This window comes from Suncus etruscus, chromosome 9 (genome assembly GCF_024139225.1).
Source record: "Suncus etruscus isolate mSunEtr1 chromosome 9, mSunEtr1.pri.cur, whole genome shotgun sequence".
In the NCBI taxonomy this organism is placed as follows: domain Eukaryota; kingdom Metazoa; phylum Chordata; class Mammalia; order Eulipotyphla; family Soricidae; genus Suncus; species Suncus etruscus.
The window spans coordinates 17,032,760-17,054,263 of NC_064856.1; the positions used below are offsets into that span (position 1 = coordinate 17,032,760).

Genomic DNA, 21,504 nt, shown 5'->3' on the forward strand with positions numbered 1-21,504 from the left:
GCTAACTCTTCTTTCTGGAAACACAGAAAAGTTGGAATTCTGCAGCCTCCATCATCACCATCAACATTAACAAATAACCAAATTCTAGGTTGTGCTCAACAATCATCAATTTACAGTTGATAAGACCTTTCCTCCCATTCATATATTCTATCATCTGATTCACAGAAAACTCCCATAAAATAGATTTTACCAGTATCCACATTTATACATGAAGCTGAAGGGCAAAGTAGCAAACATCTACTGCCAAAGGTCACAAGCTAAAAACAAAGTCAGGAACCACAAGTTCTCAGTTTCAGAATCTAAACACCCCTGCAATGAGATGACTAAATTGCAACCACACAATAACACACCCAGGAAACAGGAGGCCACGATGACAACACGCAGCTGTTCTGCTCTAAACTCCTTTCTTCCTCCATCCTTCCTTTCTCTCCACTCTTGCTTCAGACAGAAGTCAGTGAACTGACACTGTTAACTCATTCCTTTCCTGGAACCCTATGACCTTCACTTCCCCATAACTCCTCCAGATGAACACAGGGTTATGAGATTGGATCCCTACACCAAAGAGAAAAGAACTGCCACACTCCAGACTTAAGTCTCCTCCTGCCTTCTAAGACTCAGGAACCAGGAAACCACGACAGAAAAGCCCAGGCGACCCCTCTTTACCATTACTACTGAAGGGATTTAGTTCACGAAAAGAAAAAAAAATGAGTAAGTACCAGTTTTTTAATCGGTCCCGGGCTTCCAACTGGGCTCCCACTTCAAAGCTGATTCCTCGTCTGTTAGGTGGATGCTTTGTCATTTTCAGTCATCAACGGGGCTGGTTTTTATTCTCCTGAAAAAGCCAATTAAATATTTATGAAACTTAGGCAAAGTGTGCCCAGTGTAGCATCACTCACTACACATAAAAGACAAACAGGCATTATTCAAAGCACAAAGCTCCAGAAAATGCAGTCTCTTGCACTCCTGCTCTCATCCTCCTAACACATGTGTGCCCTCCGCTGGGTCCTTCTCATTATGCAACATCCTGGCAGCTCTAGAATTAAGGAGTTTCTCCCCCTGAACACTGCACACAAAGCACTTATCTCTAAGGGGCACCTCAGAACTCCAAAAAGCATTTCTCCCAGGATTAAACATTGTCATTTGCTGATGGATTCCACAAAAATTACTTAGGAAAATAATCAAGATCAAAAGTGACAGTTCTGGGGCCGGAGAGATAGCATGGAGGTAAGGCGTTTGCCTTTCATGCAGAAGGTCATCGGTTCGAATCCCGGCGTCCCATATGGTCCCCCTCCCATATGGTCCCCCGTGCCTGCCAGGAGCAATTTCTTTTTTTTTTTTTTTTTTTTTTGGTTTTTGGGCCACACCCAGTAACGCTCAGGGGTTACTCCTGGCTATGCGCTCAGAAGTCGCTCCTGGCTTGGGGGACCATATGGGACACCGGGGGATCGAACCGCGGTCCGTCCAAGGCTAGCGCAGGCAAGGCAGGCACCTTACCTCTTGCGCCACCGCCCGGCCCCCAGGAGCAATTTCTGAGCCTGGAGCCAGGAGTAACCCCTGAGCACTGCCGGGTGTGACCCAAAAACCACAAAAAAAAAAAAAAAAAAAAAAAAGTGACAGTTCTTTGCCAGGGTAAAGCCTCAAGTCCTCTGAAAGGAAGATAAAAATGTAGCCAGTAAACAGATAAATGAAACAAGCTTGTAACTGCTGTGAATTTTATGTGCTACAAAGGCAGCTAACAAAAAATCCGAAATATTGGGGCCAGAGAAAGAGCATGGAGGTAAGGCATTTGCCTTGCATGCAGAAGGACGTTGTTTCAAATCCCAGCATCCCATATGGTCCCGAGCCTGCCAGGAACGATTTCTGAGTGTAGAGCCAGGAGTAACCCCTGAGGGTAGCCAGGTGTGACCCAAAAAACAAACAAAAAAAATCCGAAATATTGATTTAGGACCCCACTTTTGGAAGGATAAGCAAAGATTATTTATATTTATATCTATTTTCATTGAGCTAATCATATTTTATTCTTTTTCAGCTTATTGTGATCATTTATTTCTCTCAACCTTTATTTTTCACTGCTGGGGATCAAACTCAGAGATTCCATACATGTAAATTTTAAGTCATGTGGTCTAAAACTAAGTCAGATTCCCCAGCAAACACAATTCTTCTTTATGCAAGGCAAACGCCCCACCTCCACGATATCTCTTCAGCCCACTGTTTCTTATATTTTTGTTACTTTTGCTCTGCCAAAATCTGCAATACAAGCTTTCTACTACTGAGCCACATACCCAGCCTGCCTAAATATTTCATTATCAAGTCTTTGGATATAGAAATTGCTATTTTTATTTTATTTTATTTTATTTTGGTTTTTGGGTCACACCCAGCGGCGCTAAGGGATTACTTCTGGCTCTACATTCAGAAATCGCCCCTGGCAGGCTCGGGGTACCATATGGGATGCCAGGAATTGAACCGACCATCCTGGTTGGCCTCCTGCAAGGCCAACGCCCTACCTCTATGCTATCTTTCCAGTCCTGGTAATTTTTTGTTTGTTTGTTTTTGGGCCACACCCGGCGGTGCTCAGGAGTTACTCCTGGCTATCTGCTCAGAAACAGCTCCTGGCAGGCACGGGGGACCATATGGGACACCGGGATTCGAACCATCCACCTTAGGTCCTGGATCGGCTGCTTGCAAGGCAAACACCGCTGTGCTATCTCTCCGGGCCCTAAATGAATCAAATCTATCTTTTGGGATCAGAGTGATAGTACAAAAAGGCACTTGCCTTGCAAGTAAGTGGCTAACCTCAATTCAATCCTTTCTACTTGATAAGGACCCCAAACACTGCCAGGAATAATTCCTAAGCAGAAAAGTAATATCCTGAGTACTGCCAGGTATGAACCAAAAACAAAAACAAAAAATAAAAATAATAGGGGCCAAAGCGGTGCCATAATCAGTAAGGCATCTGCCTTGCCTGTGTTAGCCTAGGACAGACAGTGGTTCGATCCCTCAGCATCCCATATGGTCCCCCAAGCCAGGAGTAACTCCTGCGTGTCACCGGGTGTGGCCCAAAAACCATTAAATAAATAAATAAAAAATAATGTCTAGGACTAAGAAGAAAATTCAAAGAGGCAATGTGTGATGCCTATACAAAGCCCTATACAAAGTTCAATTCCTGATCCCTAAGAGCTTTTTACCTTCCAGAATATTTTTTCAGAAAAATATAAAGGGGCTGGAAAAATAGTATAGGAGGTAGGGCACCAGCCTTGCATGCAGCCACTTCGACTGAAGCTGGTTCCAAACTGGGCACATGTCCCCCAAGCCAATGATCACGCCTGAGCACAGACAGAAATAGCCATTGAGGGCCCGGAGAGATAGCACAGCGGTGTTTGCCTTGCAAGCAGCCAATCCAGGACCAAAGGTGGTTGGTTCGAATCCGGGCATCCCATATGGTCCCCCGTGCCTGCCAGGAGCTATTCCTGAGCAGATAGCCAGGAGTAGCCCCTGAGCACCATCGGTGTAGCCCAAAAACCAAAAAAAAAAAAAAAAGAAAGAAATGACAGAGTCTGGAGCAATATATTTCAAAAGGAAGGGTACTGACATGCATGCAGCTGATCTGCGTTCAATCCCCAGCATCCCAATATGAGACCCAAATACCACCAGGAGTGATTCCTGAGTGCAAAGCCAGGAGTAAATCCTGAGTATCACCAGGTATGGCACCAAAACAAACAAAAACAGCAACAACAACCTGTATGCTTTTTGCTTAAAATAGAAGTTTCCAAAAGCCTGGTCAATGTTAAGTGAGAATTTACTATCTGAACTTACTGTCCATAATCACTCTGAATTCCTTTCTTCTCTGTAAAATAGGAAGTGAGTAAGCTAATTGCACCAACCTGCAAGCAAAAGGTATAGGGATAAATGAGGCGATCTACCTACATAATAAAGAAGCGGTGGTGCAAGTGGTAAGGCTTTTTTTTTTTTTTTTTTTTTTTTGCCTTGAACGTGGCCAACATGGAATGGACCCAGGTTCGATTCCCAACATCCTGAGCCTGGCAGGATCAATTTCTGAAAAGAGCCAGGAGTAACCCCTGAGCGCCACCAGGTGTGGCAAAAGGGAAAAAGAAAAAAAGGAGAGAGGGAGAGGGAGAGGGAGAGGGAGAGGGAGAGAGAGAGAGAGAGAGAGAGAGAGAGAGAGAGAGAGAGAGAGAGAGAGAGAGAGTGAGAGGGAGAGAGGGAGGGAGGGAGGGAGGGAGGGAGGGAGGGAGGAGAGAGAGGGAGAGAGAGAGAGAGAGAGGGGGAGAGAAGAGAGAGAGAGAGAGAGAGGGAGGGAGGGAGAGGAGGGAGAGAGAGAGAGAGAGGGATGAGAGAGAGAGAGAGAGGGAGGGGGGAGGGAGAGAGGAGAGAGAGAGAGAGAGAGAGAGAGAGAGAGAAGAGAGAGAGAGAGAGAGAGAGAGAGAGAGAGAGAGAGAGAGAAACAGTGGTAGGGCGTTTGCATATTTGCATTGCACATAGTCAACCTGGATTCAATTCCCAGCATCCCATAAGATACCCCAAGCTTGCCAAGGGCAATTTCTTTCTTTCTTTTTTTTTTTTTTTTTTTTTTTGTTTTTTTGGATCAGACCGGCAGCACTAGGGTTACTCCTGACTCAAAGCTCAGAGCCAGGGGCAATTTCTGAGCGCAGAGCTAGAAGTAACCCCTGAGAACCACCAGGTGTGGCCCAAAACCAAAAAATTAAAAATAAAAATAAAAGGTGCCGGAGCAGTGGCACAAGCAGTAAGGTGTTTGCCTTGCAAGCACTAACCTAGGTCGAACCACGGTTCGATACCCAACCATCCCATATGGTTCCCCAAGCCAGGAGAGATTTCTGAGTGCATAGCCAGGAGTAACTCCTGAGTGTCACAGGGTGTGACCCAAAGAAAACAAAAAGTAAAATAAAAAATAAAAATAGGGGACAGAACGGTGGCGCTAGAGGTATGGCGTCTGCCTTACAAGCATTAGCCTAGGACTGACTGCAGTTCAATCCTCCGGCATCCCATAAGGTCCCCACAAACCAGGAGTGATTCCTGAGCTCCTAATCAGGAGTAACTCCTGAGCGTCAATAGCTGTGTCCCAAAAACAAAAACAAAAAATAAAAAATAGGGCCCGGAGAGATAGCACAGCGGCATTTGCCTTACAAGCAGCCAATCCAGGACCAAAGGTGGTTGGGTCGAATCCCGGTGTCCCATATGGTCCCCCATGCCTGCCAGGAGCTATTTCTGAGCAGACAGCCAGATCCCTGAGAACCGCCAGGTGTGGCCCAAAAACCAAATAAATAAATAAATAAATAAATAAATAAATAAATAAATAAATAAATAAATAAATAAATAAATAAATAAATAAAAGGGGCCGGAGAGATAGCATGGAGGTAGCACATTTGACTTGCATGCAGAAGGACGGTGGTTCAAATCCCAGCATCCCAAATGGTCCACCTAGCCTGCCAGGAGCGATTTCTGAGCATAGAGGCAGGAGAACCCCTGAGCGCTGCTGGGTGTGACCCAAATAAATAAATAAATAAATAAATAAATAAATAAAGGCTGGGCCAGAGAAAATTACACGGGACTAAATGTACATAAATGTATATTTACCTAAAGATGTAGATGTACTAAATGTAACCAGAAGGCCTAGTTACACCCCAGCACCAGTTGGAGCTCTAAGCACCTCTGACTGTAGCCCCCTGTGCACCATCAGATATGGGCATTCCCCTAAATTATGCAAAAAATACACTGTGCAGGGGCCAGAGCGATAGCACAGCAGGTACGGCCTTGTACATGGACCCACTCGGGTTGGTTTGCTGGTATTACATATGGTCCTCCAAGACTGCTAGAAATTATTTCTGAGCACAGAGCCAGGAATAACCCTTGAGTACCATGGAATGTGGCCCAAACACCACCACCAATACACCATGCAAATAAAAAGAAAGGAACTTTATAGTTAGATTTTGTTGTTGTTGTTGTTGTTTCGGTTATACCAGTGACGCTCAGTGGTTACTTCTGGCTCTGAGCTCAGAAATCGCCCTGATAGGCTCAGGGGACCATATGGGATGTCAGGAATCAAACCACCAACCACAGTCCGTCTACTGGTGTGCTTTCTCTGGCCCCTATAGTTAGATTTTTTTTTTTTTTTTTTTTTTTTGTGTTTGGTTTTTGGGTCACACCCGGCAGTGCTCAGCGGTTATTCCTGGCTCTATGCTCAGAAATTGCCCCTGGCAGGCACAGGGGACCATATGGGATGCCGGCATTCAAACCACCGACCTTCTGCATGCAAGGCAAATGCCTTACCTCCATGCTATCTCTCAGGCCCCAATAGATTTTAATTATTATATTATCTCCATGAGGCATTGGGTTCAATCCCTAGCTGCAAAATAAACAGAATAATGTTTTATAACATTAAAAAACTGGGCTTAGGGGCTGGAGAGATAGCATGGAGGAAAGGCATTTGCCTTGCATGCTGAATGATGGTGGTTCTAATTACGGTATCCCATAGGGTTCCCTGAGCATGCCAGGAGTGATTTCTCAGCATAGAGCCAGGAGTCGCCCCTGAGCGCTGCTGGGTGTAAAAAAAAAAATTAATAATAAAAATTTAAAAAATTAAAAAAAAAAGGACCCAGAGAGATAGCACAGCGGCGTTTGCCTTGCAAGCAGCCGATCCAGGACCAAAGGTGGTTGGTTCGAATCCCGGTGTCCCATATGGTCCCCTGTGCCTGCCAGGAGCTATTTCTGAGCAGACAGCCAAAAACAAAAACAAAAAAATTAAAAAAAAAAAGATTCCAGATAAAGATTCAGGGGTAATATGGTTTTGTTTTCCTTAGGTTTTCCTCTAATCCTCTGGGTTGAAAGAGCTCGTTTTGTTGGGGTTTTTTGTTTTTTGTTTTTGTTTTTTTGGGGGGTCAGGGATTGCTTCTGGCTCTAAACTCAGAAATCACCCCTGGCAGGCTCAGGGGATCATATATGACGCCGGGATTCGAACCACAGTCCTGCGTGCAAGGCAAACGCCCTACCGCTGTGCTATCTCTCTGGCCCCTGTTGTTTTATTTTTTAATTTCATATAAATCCACCCAACAAACCATCAGTGAGGAAGCATTGTACTGGAAATTAGGAATGTGAGATTTCTTTATTTTTAGGAATATGAGATTTAAGTCTGAACCTGCCTTCAAGAAAAACACAAACACTGGGGGCCGGGCGGTGGCACTAGAGTAAGGTGCCTACCTAGCCTGCGCTAGCCTAGGATGGACCGATGTTCGATCCCCCGGCGTCCCATATGGTCCCCCAAGCCAGGAACGACTTCTGAGCGCATAGCCAGGAGTAACCCCTGAGCGTTACCGGGTGTGGCCCAAAAACCAAAAAAAAAAAAAAAACACTGAGAAAAGATGAATGAGCTCAAACAAAGGAAAAGACAAAAGAAAAATCTAAAATTTTCATTTTACTCTCACATCTATCTACTAACAAGAGTTCGAGACAAAATCAAAAGTTTGGGGGCCGGCGCAGTGGCGCTAGAGGTAAGGTGTTTGCCTTGCCAGCACTAGCCTAGGATAGACCGCTCCCAAGCCAGGAGCGACTTCTGAGCGCATAGCCAGGAGTATCACTGGTTGTGGCCCAAAAACCAAAAAAAAAAAAAGTTTGAAAATATTACATAAAAACGACATTTTTATATATCATTATTTAATTCCAAAAACAAAAACACTTAATTGGGCTTAAAAAGAGCTATTATTGGGCCTGGAGAGACAGCACAGCGGCGTTTGCCTTGCAAGCAGCCGATCCAGGACCAAAGGTGGTTGGTTCGAATCCCGGTGTCCCATATGGGCCCCCGTGCCTGCCAGGAGCGATTTCTGAGCAGACAGCCAGGAGTAACCCCTGAGCACCGCCGGGTATGGCCCAAAAACCAAAAACCAAAAAAAAAAAAAAAAAAAAAAAAAGCTATTATTTTATAGCTTTTAATTTGTTCAATCTAAGGGTCTCAATTTTCCTTCCTCCCCCCCCCCCAGTTTGTTTTTTTTTTTTTTGGATTTTGGGTCACACTTGGCGGCACTCAGGGTTTACTCCTGGCTCTGCATTCAGAAATCACTCCTGCCTGGCTAGGGGAACCATATGGGATACCAGGAATCAAACCGTGGTCCGTCCAGGGTTGGCTGAGTGCAAGGCAAATGCCCTACCACTGTGCTAAGGCTCCAGCCCCTCAGTTTTCCTTCCAAAACTCTCCAGCTACCAGAGTAAAAGAAGAAAATACTTTTCCAAGGAAAAGAAAAAAATAATCTGATGCAATCTGTATTTATTATATAGAATTCTATTTTAAACACCATAAGAATTCAAATTATTCCATTACATTTAAATTTTCCTAAAATGATAATCCACTGCTACACAGAATACAGAGCCTACTTTATTTCCTTGAATACAGAATCAATAATCAATGCCCATGTATCAGTATTGGGCACTGAAATCTTTAAATGTACACTCTATAATAAAATAGTTCAAAAGACACTTTCAGGGGCCGGAATGGTAGTGCAAGCGGTAGGGTGTTTCCTTGCACGTGCTAACCTAGGGCAGACCCTGGTTCGATCCCCTGGCATCCCATATGGTCCCCCAAGCTAGGAGCAATTTCTGAGCGCATAGCCAGGAGTAACCGGGTGTGGCCCAAAAAGCAAAAAATAAGTAAAAATAAAAGACACTGGGGCCGGAGAGATAGCATGGAGGTAAGGCGTTTGCCTTTCATGCAGGAGGTCATCAGTTTGAATCCCGGCGTCCCATATGGTCCCCCGTGCCTGCTAGGAGCAATTTCTGAGCCTGGAGCCAGGAATAACCCCTGAGCACTGCTGGGTGTGTGACCCAAAAAAACCACAAAAAAATAAAAAATAGGGCGTTTGCCTTGCAAGCAGCCGATCCAGGACCAAAGGTGGTTGGTTCGAATCCGGTGTCCCATATGGTCCCCCGTGCCTGCCAGGAGCGATTTCTGAGCAGACAGCCAGGAGTAACCCCTGAGCACCACCGGGTGTGACCCAAAAACCAAAAATAAATAAATAAATAAATAAAAAATAAAAAATAAAAAAATAAAAATAAAAGGCACTTTCACAGCCAAGAAATAAAAAATTCTGTAATACCACATGACAAAGCCAATTCCCTCCACTAATACACAGTACACATAAACCAAGAACAAAAAAAAATTTTTTTTTAAGTTTTTAACACTTTAATCCATCTGCCAACAAGATTCCCCAGCCTGGCCAACTACGGTCATCCCCTGAGGGAGATGAGCCAAAAAAAAAAATTTTTTTTAATGCGAAAAGCAGATGTCAGAGTGTAGTATAGGGTCATAGCACTTGCCTTGCATGTGGCTAACCTGGGTTCAATCCCTGCCACTACATATGATCCGCTAACCTCCTCCAGGAATGATCCCTTACCATAGAGCCAGGAATGATCCCTGAGTGCCGCCAACTGTGACCCAACATCCAAATATATAAATAAAATTCCATTAAAAAACTGTAATGAGGGGCCGGGAAGGTGGCGCTAGAGGTAAGGTGTCTGCCTTGCAAGCGCTAGCGTAGGACGGACCGCAGTTTGATCCCCCGGCGTCCCATATGGTCCCCCCAAGCCAGAGGAGATTTCTGAGCACATAGCCAGGAGTAACCCCTGAGCGTCAAACAGGTGTGGCCCAAAAACCAAAAAAAAAAAAAAAAAAAACTATAATGGGGGTGGCCAGAGAGATAGCATTTGCAAGGCTTGCAAGGCCTTGCAAGTGGTCAATCCAGGACCAACATTGGTTCGAAACCCGGCATCTCATATGGTCCCCCAACCCTGACAGGAGCGATTTCTGAGTACAGAGCCAGGAGTAACCCCTGAGTGCCACCAGGTGTGGCTCAAAAAGAAAAAATTTTTAATGGGGGGCCAGAGAGATAGCACAGTGGTAAAAGGCCTTTGCCTTGCCCTACAGCCAACCCAGGACAAACAGTGGTTTCATATGGTCCCCTGAGCCTGCCAGGATCCATTTCTGAGCACAGAGTCAATCAGGTGTGACTCAAAAAAACAAGGGGCCGGAGAGATAGCATGGAAGTAAGGCATTTGCCTTTCATGCAGAAGATCATCGGTTCGAATCCCGGTGTCCCATATGGTCCCCCGTGCCTGTCAGGAGCAATTTCTGAGCATGGAGCCAGGAGTAACCCCTGAGCACTGCTGGGTGTGACCCAAAAACCACAAAAAAAAAAAAGTTTTAATGGGCTAAATTAAGAATTAACAACTGCTGGAGCTAAAAGAAAAAAAAAGAATTGACAGCTGGGAGGGGCAGGGAAGAGATAGCATGGAGTTAAGGCATTTGCCTTGCATGCAGAAGGAAGTCAATAATTTTCAGAGACAAAAGGGAGGAGAGCTGGAAGGTGCAGCTCATGATATGAAGCGCACCACAAAGAGTGGTGAATGCAGTTAGAGAAATAACTACACAGAGAACTACCATAATCATGTGAATGAATGAGGGAACTGGAAAGCCTGTCTAGAGTACAGGCGGGGGTGGACTGGGGAGGAGGGAGATTTGGGACATTGGAGATGGGAATGTTGTACTGGTGAAGGGGGGGTGTTCTTTACATGACTGAAACCCAACCATAATCATGTTTGTAATCAAGGTGTTTAAATAAAGATATATATAAAAAAAAAAAAAAACCCGGAGAGATAGCACAGCGGTGCTTGCCTTGCAATCAGCCGATCCAGGACCTAAGGTGGTTCGTTTGAATACCAGTGTCCCATATGGTCCCCCGTGCCTGCCAGGAGCTATTTCTGAGCAGACAGACAGGAGTAACCCCTGAGCACTGCCGGGTGTGGCCCAAAAACCAAAAAAATAAAATAAAATAAAATAAAAAAAAGAAGAAAATTCCAGGCAGAGGGAACATCCCAGAAAAAAGGAGCCTCAGACAGGAATGAGTGTCCCACCCTTCCTCTTCACTACCCAGTCCTGAGTCTTGAGGGAAAGACTCCCTAGAGCCAAGAAAACAAACAGAAGCAGCAGATACAGTGACACTAAGATTCACAGGAGATCGTTTCCAAAGTGCCTTTGTCGAAGACATCTTGGAAGAAGACCATCGAGTGCTTAGGGATGAAAATACTGACATTCTAGGGGCCGGGTGGTGGCGCTGGAGGTAAGGTGCCTGCGCTAGCCTAGGATGGACCGCGGTTCGATCCCCCGGCATCCCATATGGTCCCCCAAGAAGCCAGGAGCAACTTCTGAGCGCATAGCCAGGAGTAACCCCTGAGCGTCACAGGGTGTGGCCCAAAAACCAAAAAAAAAAAAAAATACTGACATTCTAGCCAATTCAGGTTCCACTCATGGTTGGCTGTGTGATGATGAAAAAATCAGAACCTGCCTTATTTTCCCATCAATAAAATGAGATTAAAATCCTTGCCTTGGGGCCCGGAAAGATAGCACAGAGGTGTTTGCCTTGCAAGCAGCCGATCCAGGACCAAAGGTGGTTGGTTCAAATCCCAGTGTCCCATATGGTCCCCCATGCCTGCCAGGAGCTATTTCTGAGCAGACAACCAGGAGTAGCCCCTCAGCACCGCCGGGTGTGGCCCAAAAACCAAAAAAAAAAAAAAAATCCTTGCCTTGGCTCTCTTCACACCTGGTTTCATTCTTGTAATCCCCATACATCCAGTTTCCCCTAGTCTTATATCACAGACCCTCATTTACATGATTTTCACTGGAATATCGGGGGTGGGGGGGGCCTATAAGAGAGTATATAATTACCCTCAGTTGAGAAACATTATAGGGGCCGGGCGGTGGCGCTGGAGGTAAGGTGCCTGCCTTACCTGCGCTAGCCTAGGAGACGGACCGTGGTTCGATCCCCCGGCGTCCCATATGGTCCCCCAAGCCAGGAGCGAATTCTGAGCGCATAGCCAGGAGTAACCCCTGAGCGTTACCGGGTGTGGCCCAAAAACCAAAAAAAAAAAAAAAAGAAACATTATACTTACCAGTCAACAACTACATTGTTGCTAATGCTACAAAATGCTACCAGTGATACTTCTCAAAGGTCTGCTAATACTCCTCTATATAAAATTACTCAAGAAGGGGACAGAGAAAGAAGAGTACAGTGGGTAGAGCTGCAGCCAACCTGGGTTTGATCTCCCCAACATCCCATATGTTCCCCCTAGCCCATCAAGAGTGATCCCTGGGGCCGATGAGATAGCACAGAGGCGTTTGCCTTGCAAGCAGCCGATCCAGGACCTAAGGTGGCTGGCTGGTTCGAATCCTGGCATCCCATATGGTTCCCCATGCCTGCCAGGAGCTATTTCTGAGCAGACAGCCAGGACAGACCTGGGTTTGAATCCCGGCATCCCATATGGTCGGTCCCCTGTGCCTGTCATGAGTGATTTCATTTTCGGGCCAGACCCGGTGACACTCAGAGGTTACTCCTATATTCTATGTGCTCAGAAATTGCTCCTGGCTTGGGGGACTGTATGGGACACCAGGGATCGAACCCAGGTCCATCCTGGGTCAGCCACATACAAAGCAAACACTTTACAGCTGCGCTACCGCTCCAGTCCCTGCCATGAGTGATTTCTGAACACAGAGCCAGGAGTAACCCCTGAACGCTGCCAGGTGTAAAACAAAATCAAAAAAAAAAAAAATTCAATAATAAGATCCAGATAGATAACTCAATTGACTTGAGAACTTCCTTTGCATATAAGAAGCCCAGGCTGACCCCTAGCACTGCATGGACCCTGAGAAGCTCCAGAAGCAACCACTGAGCACAGAGCCAGAAGTAACACCCAAGCCCACAAAACATTATTTTGAGAAATATACAAATAAATCAGAACAAGTATGGAGGATAGTTATAACAGTTCTGAAAGACATTGAGGGAAGAGTCCTAAAAGAACCACATATCACTTTCCCCAATCTCCAGAGACAAACTATTTATTTCAACTTGAAATTCCATGTTTTCTACCTTGCTACTCCAAAGAAAAACAAAATAGCAGGGAAAGTTTTTTGATTTTCTCTTTTGGTGCTAAGAATCATACCCAAAATCTCTAACTTATAAGGCATGTTCTCTACCACTGAGTTTACCCTTGACCTCAAAGATGAGAAAACATTTTGCCATTGTTGTTGTTGTTTTGGTTTGGTTTGGTTTTTTTTTGGGTTTTGGGCCACACCCGGCAGTGCTCAGGGCTTACTCCTTGGCTGCTTGCAAGCTCTCCGGGCCCAGTGTTGTTGTTTTGAAGCCACAAATGGCAGTGCTCAGGGGTTACTCCTGGATCACTCCCAAGTGGTGCTAAAGATGCCAGCGATCAAATATGAACCCCTTGCATGCAAAACAGGCACTGCAGCTCACTGAACTATCTCCCCATGCCAGGCCTGCTATGAAAACTTTTATTTTCTTTTCCAATTTCTACATCACACTCAGCAACGTTCAGGGACTACTCCTGGTTTGGTGCTTAATGGTCACTCTTAACAGTTCTTAGAGGACCACATGCAATGCCAGGGATTAAATTTGATCCTCCAGCATGCAAAGCACGTGGTCCAAGCCTGTTTAGTTATCTCTCTGGCCTCTAAACTATAGGCCAGATAAGAAACAAATAAACATGGATAAAGCATATAAACTACAGTCTCCCTTTTATTGATTCAGGGAAATAGCTAACTTGAATGGAGAACTCAAGGAAAGACTTCTTGGAAAAATTTAAACAGACTTGCATTGAAATAAAGCTTGGGGCCCGGAGAGATAGCACAGCGGCGTTTGCCTTGCAAGCAGCCGATCCAGGACCAAAGGTGGTTGGTTCAAATCCCGGTGTCCCATATGGTCCCCCATGCCTGCCAGGAGCTATTTCTGAGCAGACAGCCAGGAGTAACCCCTGAGCACTGCCGGGTGTGGCCCAAAAACCAAAAAAAAAAAAAAAAAAAAAAAAGCTTGGAAATAGATTAGGGCATGAAGGCAGATGTGTGGGAAGACAAGCTTGCTACCCTGACTAGAAAAGAGGTAGTGGCAGAAGTGACTTGGACAAGAATAATTGGCAGCTTGCCCAACAGAGCACGTGAAGAAAATCAGATCTGTTACAACTCCCACAGACACTGGTTTTCTAAGCCGTTAATGAAAAAGGACAGGGAAGGGAAGGGCAGATCTTGGAAAGAATCAGCCTCTAGCTGCACAAATGAGAATGAAGCGCAGGATCATTAAGTGACTTGCTTGAGGTTTCACTGTGAGTGGAAAAGCTGGGACCAGAGCCAGATTCAAAGCAAATCCATTACTGAGCAGGATCTAACATTCATGTGACAGATTGTGGCAGGTGGGAGGGGAGGATGAAGACACAAAATAGTCTTGTCATTCAGGTTTGTCCTGAATTAGGCCCAGTGTAAGATCAAGCTGTAAAAAGACCATGATAGGTGACAGCCAGGAAACCAGGTACAGATAGCTAAAAAATCATATAGAGGACCAGAGCGATAGAACAGCAGTAGGGTGTTTGCCTTGAACACAGCCAACCTGGGACGAACCCAGGTTTGATTCCAGGCATCTCACCTGGTCCCCCAAGCCTGCCAGGAACAATTTCTGAACACAGAGCCAGGAGTAACCCCTGAGCACCTAATTGTGTGGCCCCACACAGCCTTAGATAAAGACATAGGTACAAAGAGCAACGTAAGCTATGATACTGTCTTGTATTCAATCGACCTGGGTTCAGTCTCTGGTATCGCATGACCCCCTGAGCATGCCAGTTTTGATCCCTAAATGTAGAGCCAAATTATGCTCTGAGCACTACTAGGTGTAGCCTAAAGCAAATAAAGTCATCTCTGGAGCTAAGGAGATGGCTCAAAGGAATGGAGGACAAGCTATGTATGCAGAACATGGTATGGTGGGGCCCGGAGAGATAGCACAGCGGCGTTTGCCTTGCAAGCAGCCGATCCAGGACCAAAGGTAGTTGGTTCAAATCCCGGTGTCCCATATGGTCCCCCATGCCTGCCAGGAGCTATTTCTGAGCAGACAGCCAGGAGTAAGCCCTGAGCACCGCCGGGTGTGGCCCAAAAACAAAAAAACAAACAAACAAACAAAAAGAACATGGTATGGCTTCTGAGAACCACCTGATATGACCCAAGGAGGAAGAAAAAGAATGTTATCTTCCAACCAGTATGATTTTGTGAAGTTCCCACAGAAAGACAAATCAGAAACGTTCATTAATGCTCCTTTACCCACCTTTCAGATCCTAATTACAGAATTTACAAAACCAAGGAGGGGCCCAAGCGATAGAACAGTGGGTATAGCATGGCACTCAGACGACCCAGGTTCAATCCCAGGCATCCCATATGTTCACCAGAGCCTTTCAGGAGTAATTTCTGAGGGCAGAGCCAGAAGTGACACCTGAACTGCTGGGTGTGACCACCAAAAAATTAACACTTAGTTGCAGGCCAGAGAGATAGTTCAATTGGATAAGCACAAGCTTTGCATGCAGGAAGGCAGGCTTAGATTCCTAGCATCTCATAATCTCTTTTTTTTTTTTTTTTTTTTTGGTTTTTGGGCCACACCCGGCGGTGCTCAGGGGTTACTCCTGGCTGTCTGCTCAGAAATAGCTCCTGGCAGGCTCAGGGGACCATATGGGACACCAGGATTCGAACCAACCACCTTTGGTCCTGGATCGGCTGCTTGCAAGGCAAACACCGCTGTGCTATCTCTCCGGGCCCTTCTCATAATCTCTTAAGCACCACTGGAACTGACTCCTAAACTCAGAGCATGGGATACTACCTGTGCACTAGTGGGTGTTACCTCGTCTCCTCAAATAAAAAGCTTAATACCTATGGCCAAACTGACTTTGGGTACTTCAGCGTGCATATCTATAATAGGATGACAGTGAAGAAATCAGGGAAACAAATTGACTCATTACTCTATCAGTTATGCAGTATTTATGTCAAAAATTTTATTCATATTAATACATGAAATACTAGGCCAGAGATATAACACAGCTGGCAGGGTGTTTTGTTGGCATTGCATGTGGCTGACCCTGGTTCAATCTCTAAGCATTGCTGGGGTTGGCCCCCCCAAAAAAAACATTAAAACAAGGGGCCTGGGGCCGAAGCTGTGGCTCAAGCAGTAGCCTAAGGTGGACCACGGTTCAATCCCTCAGCATCCCATATGGTACCCCAAGCCAGAAGTGATTTCTGAGTACATAGCCAGGAGTAATCCCTGAGCATCACAGGATGTGACTCAAAAACGGGGGGGGGGGGGGGGGGCCTGAGTGATAGCAGTGGTAGGGCATTTGCCTTGCACACGGACGACCCAGGACATTCCAGATTCTAACCCCGGCATCCCATATGGTCCCCCAAGCCTGCCAGGAGCAATTTCTGAGCATAGAGCCAGGAGTAACCTGAGTACTGCCAGGTGTGACCCAAAACATCAAAAAAAGAAAATTTGAAGCGGTGGCTCAAGCAGTAGGGCATTTGCCTTGCACGCGCTTGCCTAAGGTGGACCACGGTTCAATCCCTCAGCGTCCCATATGGTACCCCAAGCCAGAAATGATTTCTGAGTACATAGCCAGGAGTAATCCCTGAGCATCACAGGATGTGACTCAAAAAAAAGGGGGGGCCTGAGTGATAGCAGTGGTAGGGCATTTGCCTTGCACACGGACGACCCGGGACATTCTAGATTCGAACCCCGGCATCCCATATGGTCCCCCAAGCCTGCCAGGAGCGATTTCTGATCATAGAACCAGGAGTAACCTCTGAGCACTGCCAAGTGTGACCCAAAACATCAAAAAAAAATTTGTTTTTTTGTATTACTAACAACCACTGAGGGGCCGGAGAGATAGCATGGAGGTAAGGTGTTTGCCTTTCATGCAGAAGGTCATCGGTTCGAATCCCAGCGTCCCAAATGGTCCCCCGTGCCTGCCAGGAGCAATTTCTGAGCATGGAGCCAGGAGTAACCCCTGAGCACTGCCGGGTGTGACCCAAAAATCAAAAAAAAAAAAAAAAAAAAAAAACTAACAACCACTGAGGTTGGCATTATAGCTTAGGGTAGTTTCTACTTTGCACATATTTAGTCATAGGTATAATCCCAGCACCACGAAGGGAAAAGAAGAAAAAAAGAAGTATAGGAGCCAGAGTGATAGCATGATGGTAGGGCATTTGTTTGCCTTGCATGCTGCCGATCCAGTTTTGATCCCCAGCATCCCATACTGTCCCTCAAGCCTGCCAGGAGTAATTTCTGAACTGAGCCATGAGTAACCCTGGAGCAACACCAGGTGTGGCTCCCCAAAAAAATATGCATGATGAAAATGTGAAATCTATATCACTTCCTGAAAGAACACAACTAACTCTCTAGAACTTTCAGGCACATGAATTAAACAACAGCTTAGTTTTTCCAAAAACACCCTAATGCTTAATTTTATTCCCTTTCTAACACGGAATTCAGAGCACTTCTCCAGCAACCTCATTAATTCCCAGGTTCCTGGGAACATCATTAAATCCCCCAGGATTCCCCCAAGAAGCAGGTGCTTGGCAACCATCCAATATCCAAATGCAATTCAGAGGATATGGGCTTGAAATGCAATATTTTTCTCCTTGTCCTGCCAGTACAACTTCTCAGACCCAAACTCCCTCATTGTGGCTTCACACAGCTGCAGCACACTCAGGCACTACCCTCAGTTAAACAGGTCAGAGATGTCACTATCCCATTAGCATTTGGGATTCCAACAGTGGAGAAATTTCTGCCAGGAGTAATTTCTGAGCAGAGCCAGGAGCATGGCTGGGAATATAGGATTAAGGTGAAGGACTCCAGTTCAATCCCTAGCACCCCATATAATCCAAGTATAGCCAGATGTGATCACCCAGGAGTGAACTCTGAACATCAGAACATGGCCCAATCCCTCTTACCCCCCAAAAAATAAAGAACCTCATAAATAATCATAAATGTTAAAGGAGTTCCTTCCCATTTAATATTGCTGGGTTTAGGACTAGAGCAATAGTACTTAGAGGGTAGGGTGATTGCCTTACGTAGCGACCTAGGTTTGTTTCCCATCATCCAATAAGCTCACTGAGCACCAGTGGGTGTCATCCAAAACCAAAATAAGTAAATAAATCTAGTGCTGTGGTGTGGAGGTGGGGTGGGGGTGAGGTGGGGTGGAGACAGGTAGTCAGGTAGTCCTAGACTTGAGGTTACAACACACCAGCAGCCAGAAGAAATGGAAAAATACTTCCACCACTCAGCAAGCAAATCAATGTCATCAAAAGGGAATCAGAAACCAAAAGAGAGGCCAGAGTGATAGCATGGAGGTAGAAGGATGGTGGTTCGAATCCCGGTAGGACCCTACCAGGAGCGATTAACCCCTGAGCGCTGCCAGGTGTGAGGAGAGGAAAGGAGAGGAGGGGAGGGGAGGGGAGGGGAGGGGAGGGGAGGGGAGGGAGGAAAGGAAAGGGAAGGGAAAGGGAAGGAAAGGAAAGGAAAGGGAAGGAAAAAGGAAAGGAAGGAAAGGAAAGGAAAGGAAAGGAAAGGAAAGGAAAAGAAAGGGAAGGAAAGGAAAGGAAAAGGGGAAGGGAAGGGAAGGAAGGGAAGGAAAGGGAAGGAAGGAAAGGAAAGGAAAGGAAAGGAAAGGAAAGGAAAGGAAAGGAAAGGAAAGGAAAGGAAAGGAAAGGAAAGGAAAGAAAGAAAGGAAAGGAAAGGGAAAGAGAAAGAAAGAAAGAAAGAAAGAAGAGAAAGAAAGAAAGAAGAAAAAGAAAGAAAGAAAGAAAGAAAGAAAAAAGAAAGAAAAAAGAAGAAAGAAAGAAAGAAAGACCAAAAAAGAGAGAAAAGGAGCCTCAGAATAGGGCAAACCAATTCCTGTTAGCAAAAAAAAAGAAGGATGAAAAATACATTAGGGGCTGAGGACAGAATCCTAAAATGTCCAGGATTCAACTCCCCTCACCCACCAGGAAAGGGTAGGCATAAAAAAGAATGCAAGCCCCCTGGGGAAAGGGGAATTTAGATGTAAAAGCAAGTTTGCTCTCAAAACCGAGAAAGCTCTGGGCCAAAGGAAGATCAGAATTCACCAGAGGAAAGAAGAGGAAATGGCCCATTGGCGAGAATAGGACAACACCATTGGATTCGTGTGTCCAAGAGCAAGGAAAACGTCTTGGAGGGCAGAGAAGCTCAAACGGACAAATAAAATATGCACACTCCAGGACACACTAAGAGCCGGATGAGATCTATGAAAGGTTTGCTGCTCCAGACTTAAGCATCTAAGTCACCTATCGAGTTCATGCTCATAGGTCTTGAGTTCTATGCACACATACGCAAACACACACAGCAGGAGGTATGTACCCCAAGTTTGCTAGAAAGAACCCCTAAGTACAGAGCCAGGATGAAAACTTAAGCACCACCAGGAGTGGCCCGAAAACAAAAACAAACATAACTGCACGCCAAGCATTGTGCAGCCAAAAGCGAACACTCTCAGTTATTAAAAACGTGCCTGCCTCAAGCAATAGAATAGTTCGAAAGGGCGCACCCCAAGAACAGTGATTGAAACGGTGAAGTAGACCTTTAAACTTTATAATGGAGGCCACGGGACATTTAAAGAGTAAGAAATTTCAAAATGAGCCTGGGGGTGAGATTCGGGGTCCATAAAGTAACTTAAAACTTTTCGCTTGAGATTGCGGAGATGACACGTTTAGGAGGTGAACCCCCAAATTTGAAAGGCGGCATTTCCTCAAGATTGTTGGTTCGAAGCAAAAAGAAGCGTCCTCTAGCCGGGAGACGAGGTTTTGGGAAAGGGGGGTGCGATCTCGGCGGGGTGCGGGGGGCTGTTCTTGGACCTGGAGGCCGACCCCCTCGGGCTGGAGCCTAAGGGCACCTTCCTCCACATTTTCCACGCCTCGGGAGCCAGAGGACACTCCCACCGCAGCCGGGGGCTGGGAGAGGGTGTGCACCCCAAAGGAGAATCGAGGAGTGGGCGAGAGAAGAACACCCCGGGCACGGGGAAGCCAGCCCGCCGGGCCGCCCACGCAGCTCGGCCCCCCGCGGCCGGCCCCGCGCCCCGGCCCAGGCCCCGCCGCGGAGGCGACTGGCCGCCCGGGGACTGGGCCCGCTCGGCCCGCGGGCCACGCTCTCGGCCGCCCAGCCGGGCCTCCCGCGGGCTGGCGAGCGCGGCCGGGCAGGGCAGGGCAGGGCGGCCGGCGGCGGGGCGGGGGCGTCGCACCCCGGCCCGGCCCGGCCTCTCCCGCCCGCACGGCGCGCGCGCGTGGCGCGGGCCCGGCCCGGCCCGGCCCGGCCGGCTTCGCCTCGCCTCGCCTCGCCTCGCCTGGCCCGGCCTCGCCGAGTGCCTCGCCGCGAGCTCCCCCCGCCTCAGCCACCCCACCCGCCTCACCTCACAGCCCCGCTCGGCCGCGCTATGCCGCGCCGCGCCGCGCCGCGCCAGCACCAACCGACAGAAGGACTGCGTGCCGCGCGCCACGTGACCCGGGAACGCGCCCGGCGTCGCCCCCGCGCGGCCCCCCCACGCGCACTCGCCACCAGCCGACGCAGGCCGAGGCCGAGGCCACGCCCCTCGGGTCGCCCTGGCGACGGCTCGGGCCGGGCCGGGCCACGCCCACTCTGACGCGCGGGAACGGAGCGAGGGAGCGAGCGGGCGGCCCGGATCCCGGGAGCGTCCGTCCGTCCGCGCGTCCGTCCAGTCGCTCCGCCCGAGGCCCGCGGGGGTCACGCGAAGCCCCGGAAGAGCCGCTAGCTAGATGTTGCCCCGAGCTCGCCTCCTTCGCCTCGAGGCCTCGTGGGGTTTTTCCCCCACGCTCACCTCTCCAGTCAGGCTGCCTTCCGTCCTGTCTCTCCCTGTTCGCCTCGCCTCTTCCAGCAGTCTCACGCCTAGGCCGTGGAGCTTCCGAACGCGAATAGAGGGGCCCGAGAGACGGCACGGAGGCAGGGCGTCTCCCTGGCAAGCGGAGGACGGTGGTTCGAGTCCCGGCATCCCGTAGGGTCCCCCGAGCCCGCCAGGAGCGATTTCTGAGTAGAGAGCCAGGAGGAACCCGAGTGCCGCCGGGTGTGGCCCAAAATAAATAAATAAAAACCATTACAAGCACTCTGTGGGCTCAAAGCATCTCAGGGACAGGTGTGTAGGCTTGGAAAACAAGCAGGCACAAAAGTTGTTTCACCAAGAAGTAAGCCGCAGCTGCTGCCAGCAGTAATATACTCCACAGCTGCGATTCAATCTTTATATTCTTTTGACTTCTAAGCCACTCAAGAGACAAAGTCTTGGGTAGAACCTCAGGTCACTTGGATTAGTCCATTTTGCCAAAGAAGGGGGGAAAATCTACCCCCTAAGGGAAAATAGCAGAAGACTGATGCTAGCCAGGCAAACAGGACCAGATCCAGCTATGAAGAGAGTATTCGGGGCCGGGTAGGTGGCGCTGGAGGTAAGGTGTCTGCCTTGCAAGCGCTAGCCAAGGAAGGACCGCGGTTCGATCCCCGGCGTCCCATATGGTCCCCCCAAGCCAGGGGCGATTTCTGAGCACATAGCCAGGAGTAACCCCCTGAGCGTCAAACGGGTGTGGCCCAAAAACCAAAAAAA

The 21,504-nt window shown here is 47.6% G+C and overlaps 1 protein-coding gene across 3 annotated transcripts in view; it reads right to left on the bottom strand.

Annotated features, from left to right (window-relative positions):
* The window catches only part of PHF20 (PHD finger protein 20), a 121,812-nt gene extending 101,411 nt beyond the window's left edge, over positions 1-20,401 (bottom strand). For 2 of the 3 annotated variants that reach the window (XM_049779144.1, XM_049779143.1), the window contains exon 1: positions 717-963. In XM_049779144.1, coding sequence (XP_049635101.1) covers positions 717-799 — 83 coding nt within the window. In that variant the 5' untranslated portion in view covers positions 800-963. Of the gene's footprint in view, positions 1-716; positions 964-20,307 lie in introns of those variants that run through there. The other variant, XM_049779142.1, reaches the window with a different exon arrangement.
* Positions 20,402-21,504: the final 1,103 nt, after the last annotated feature.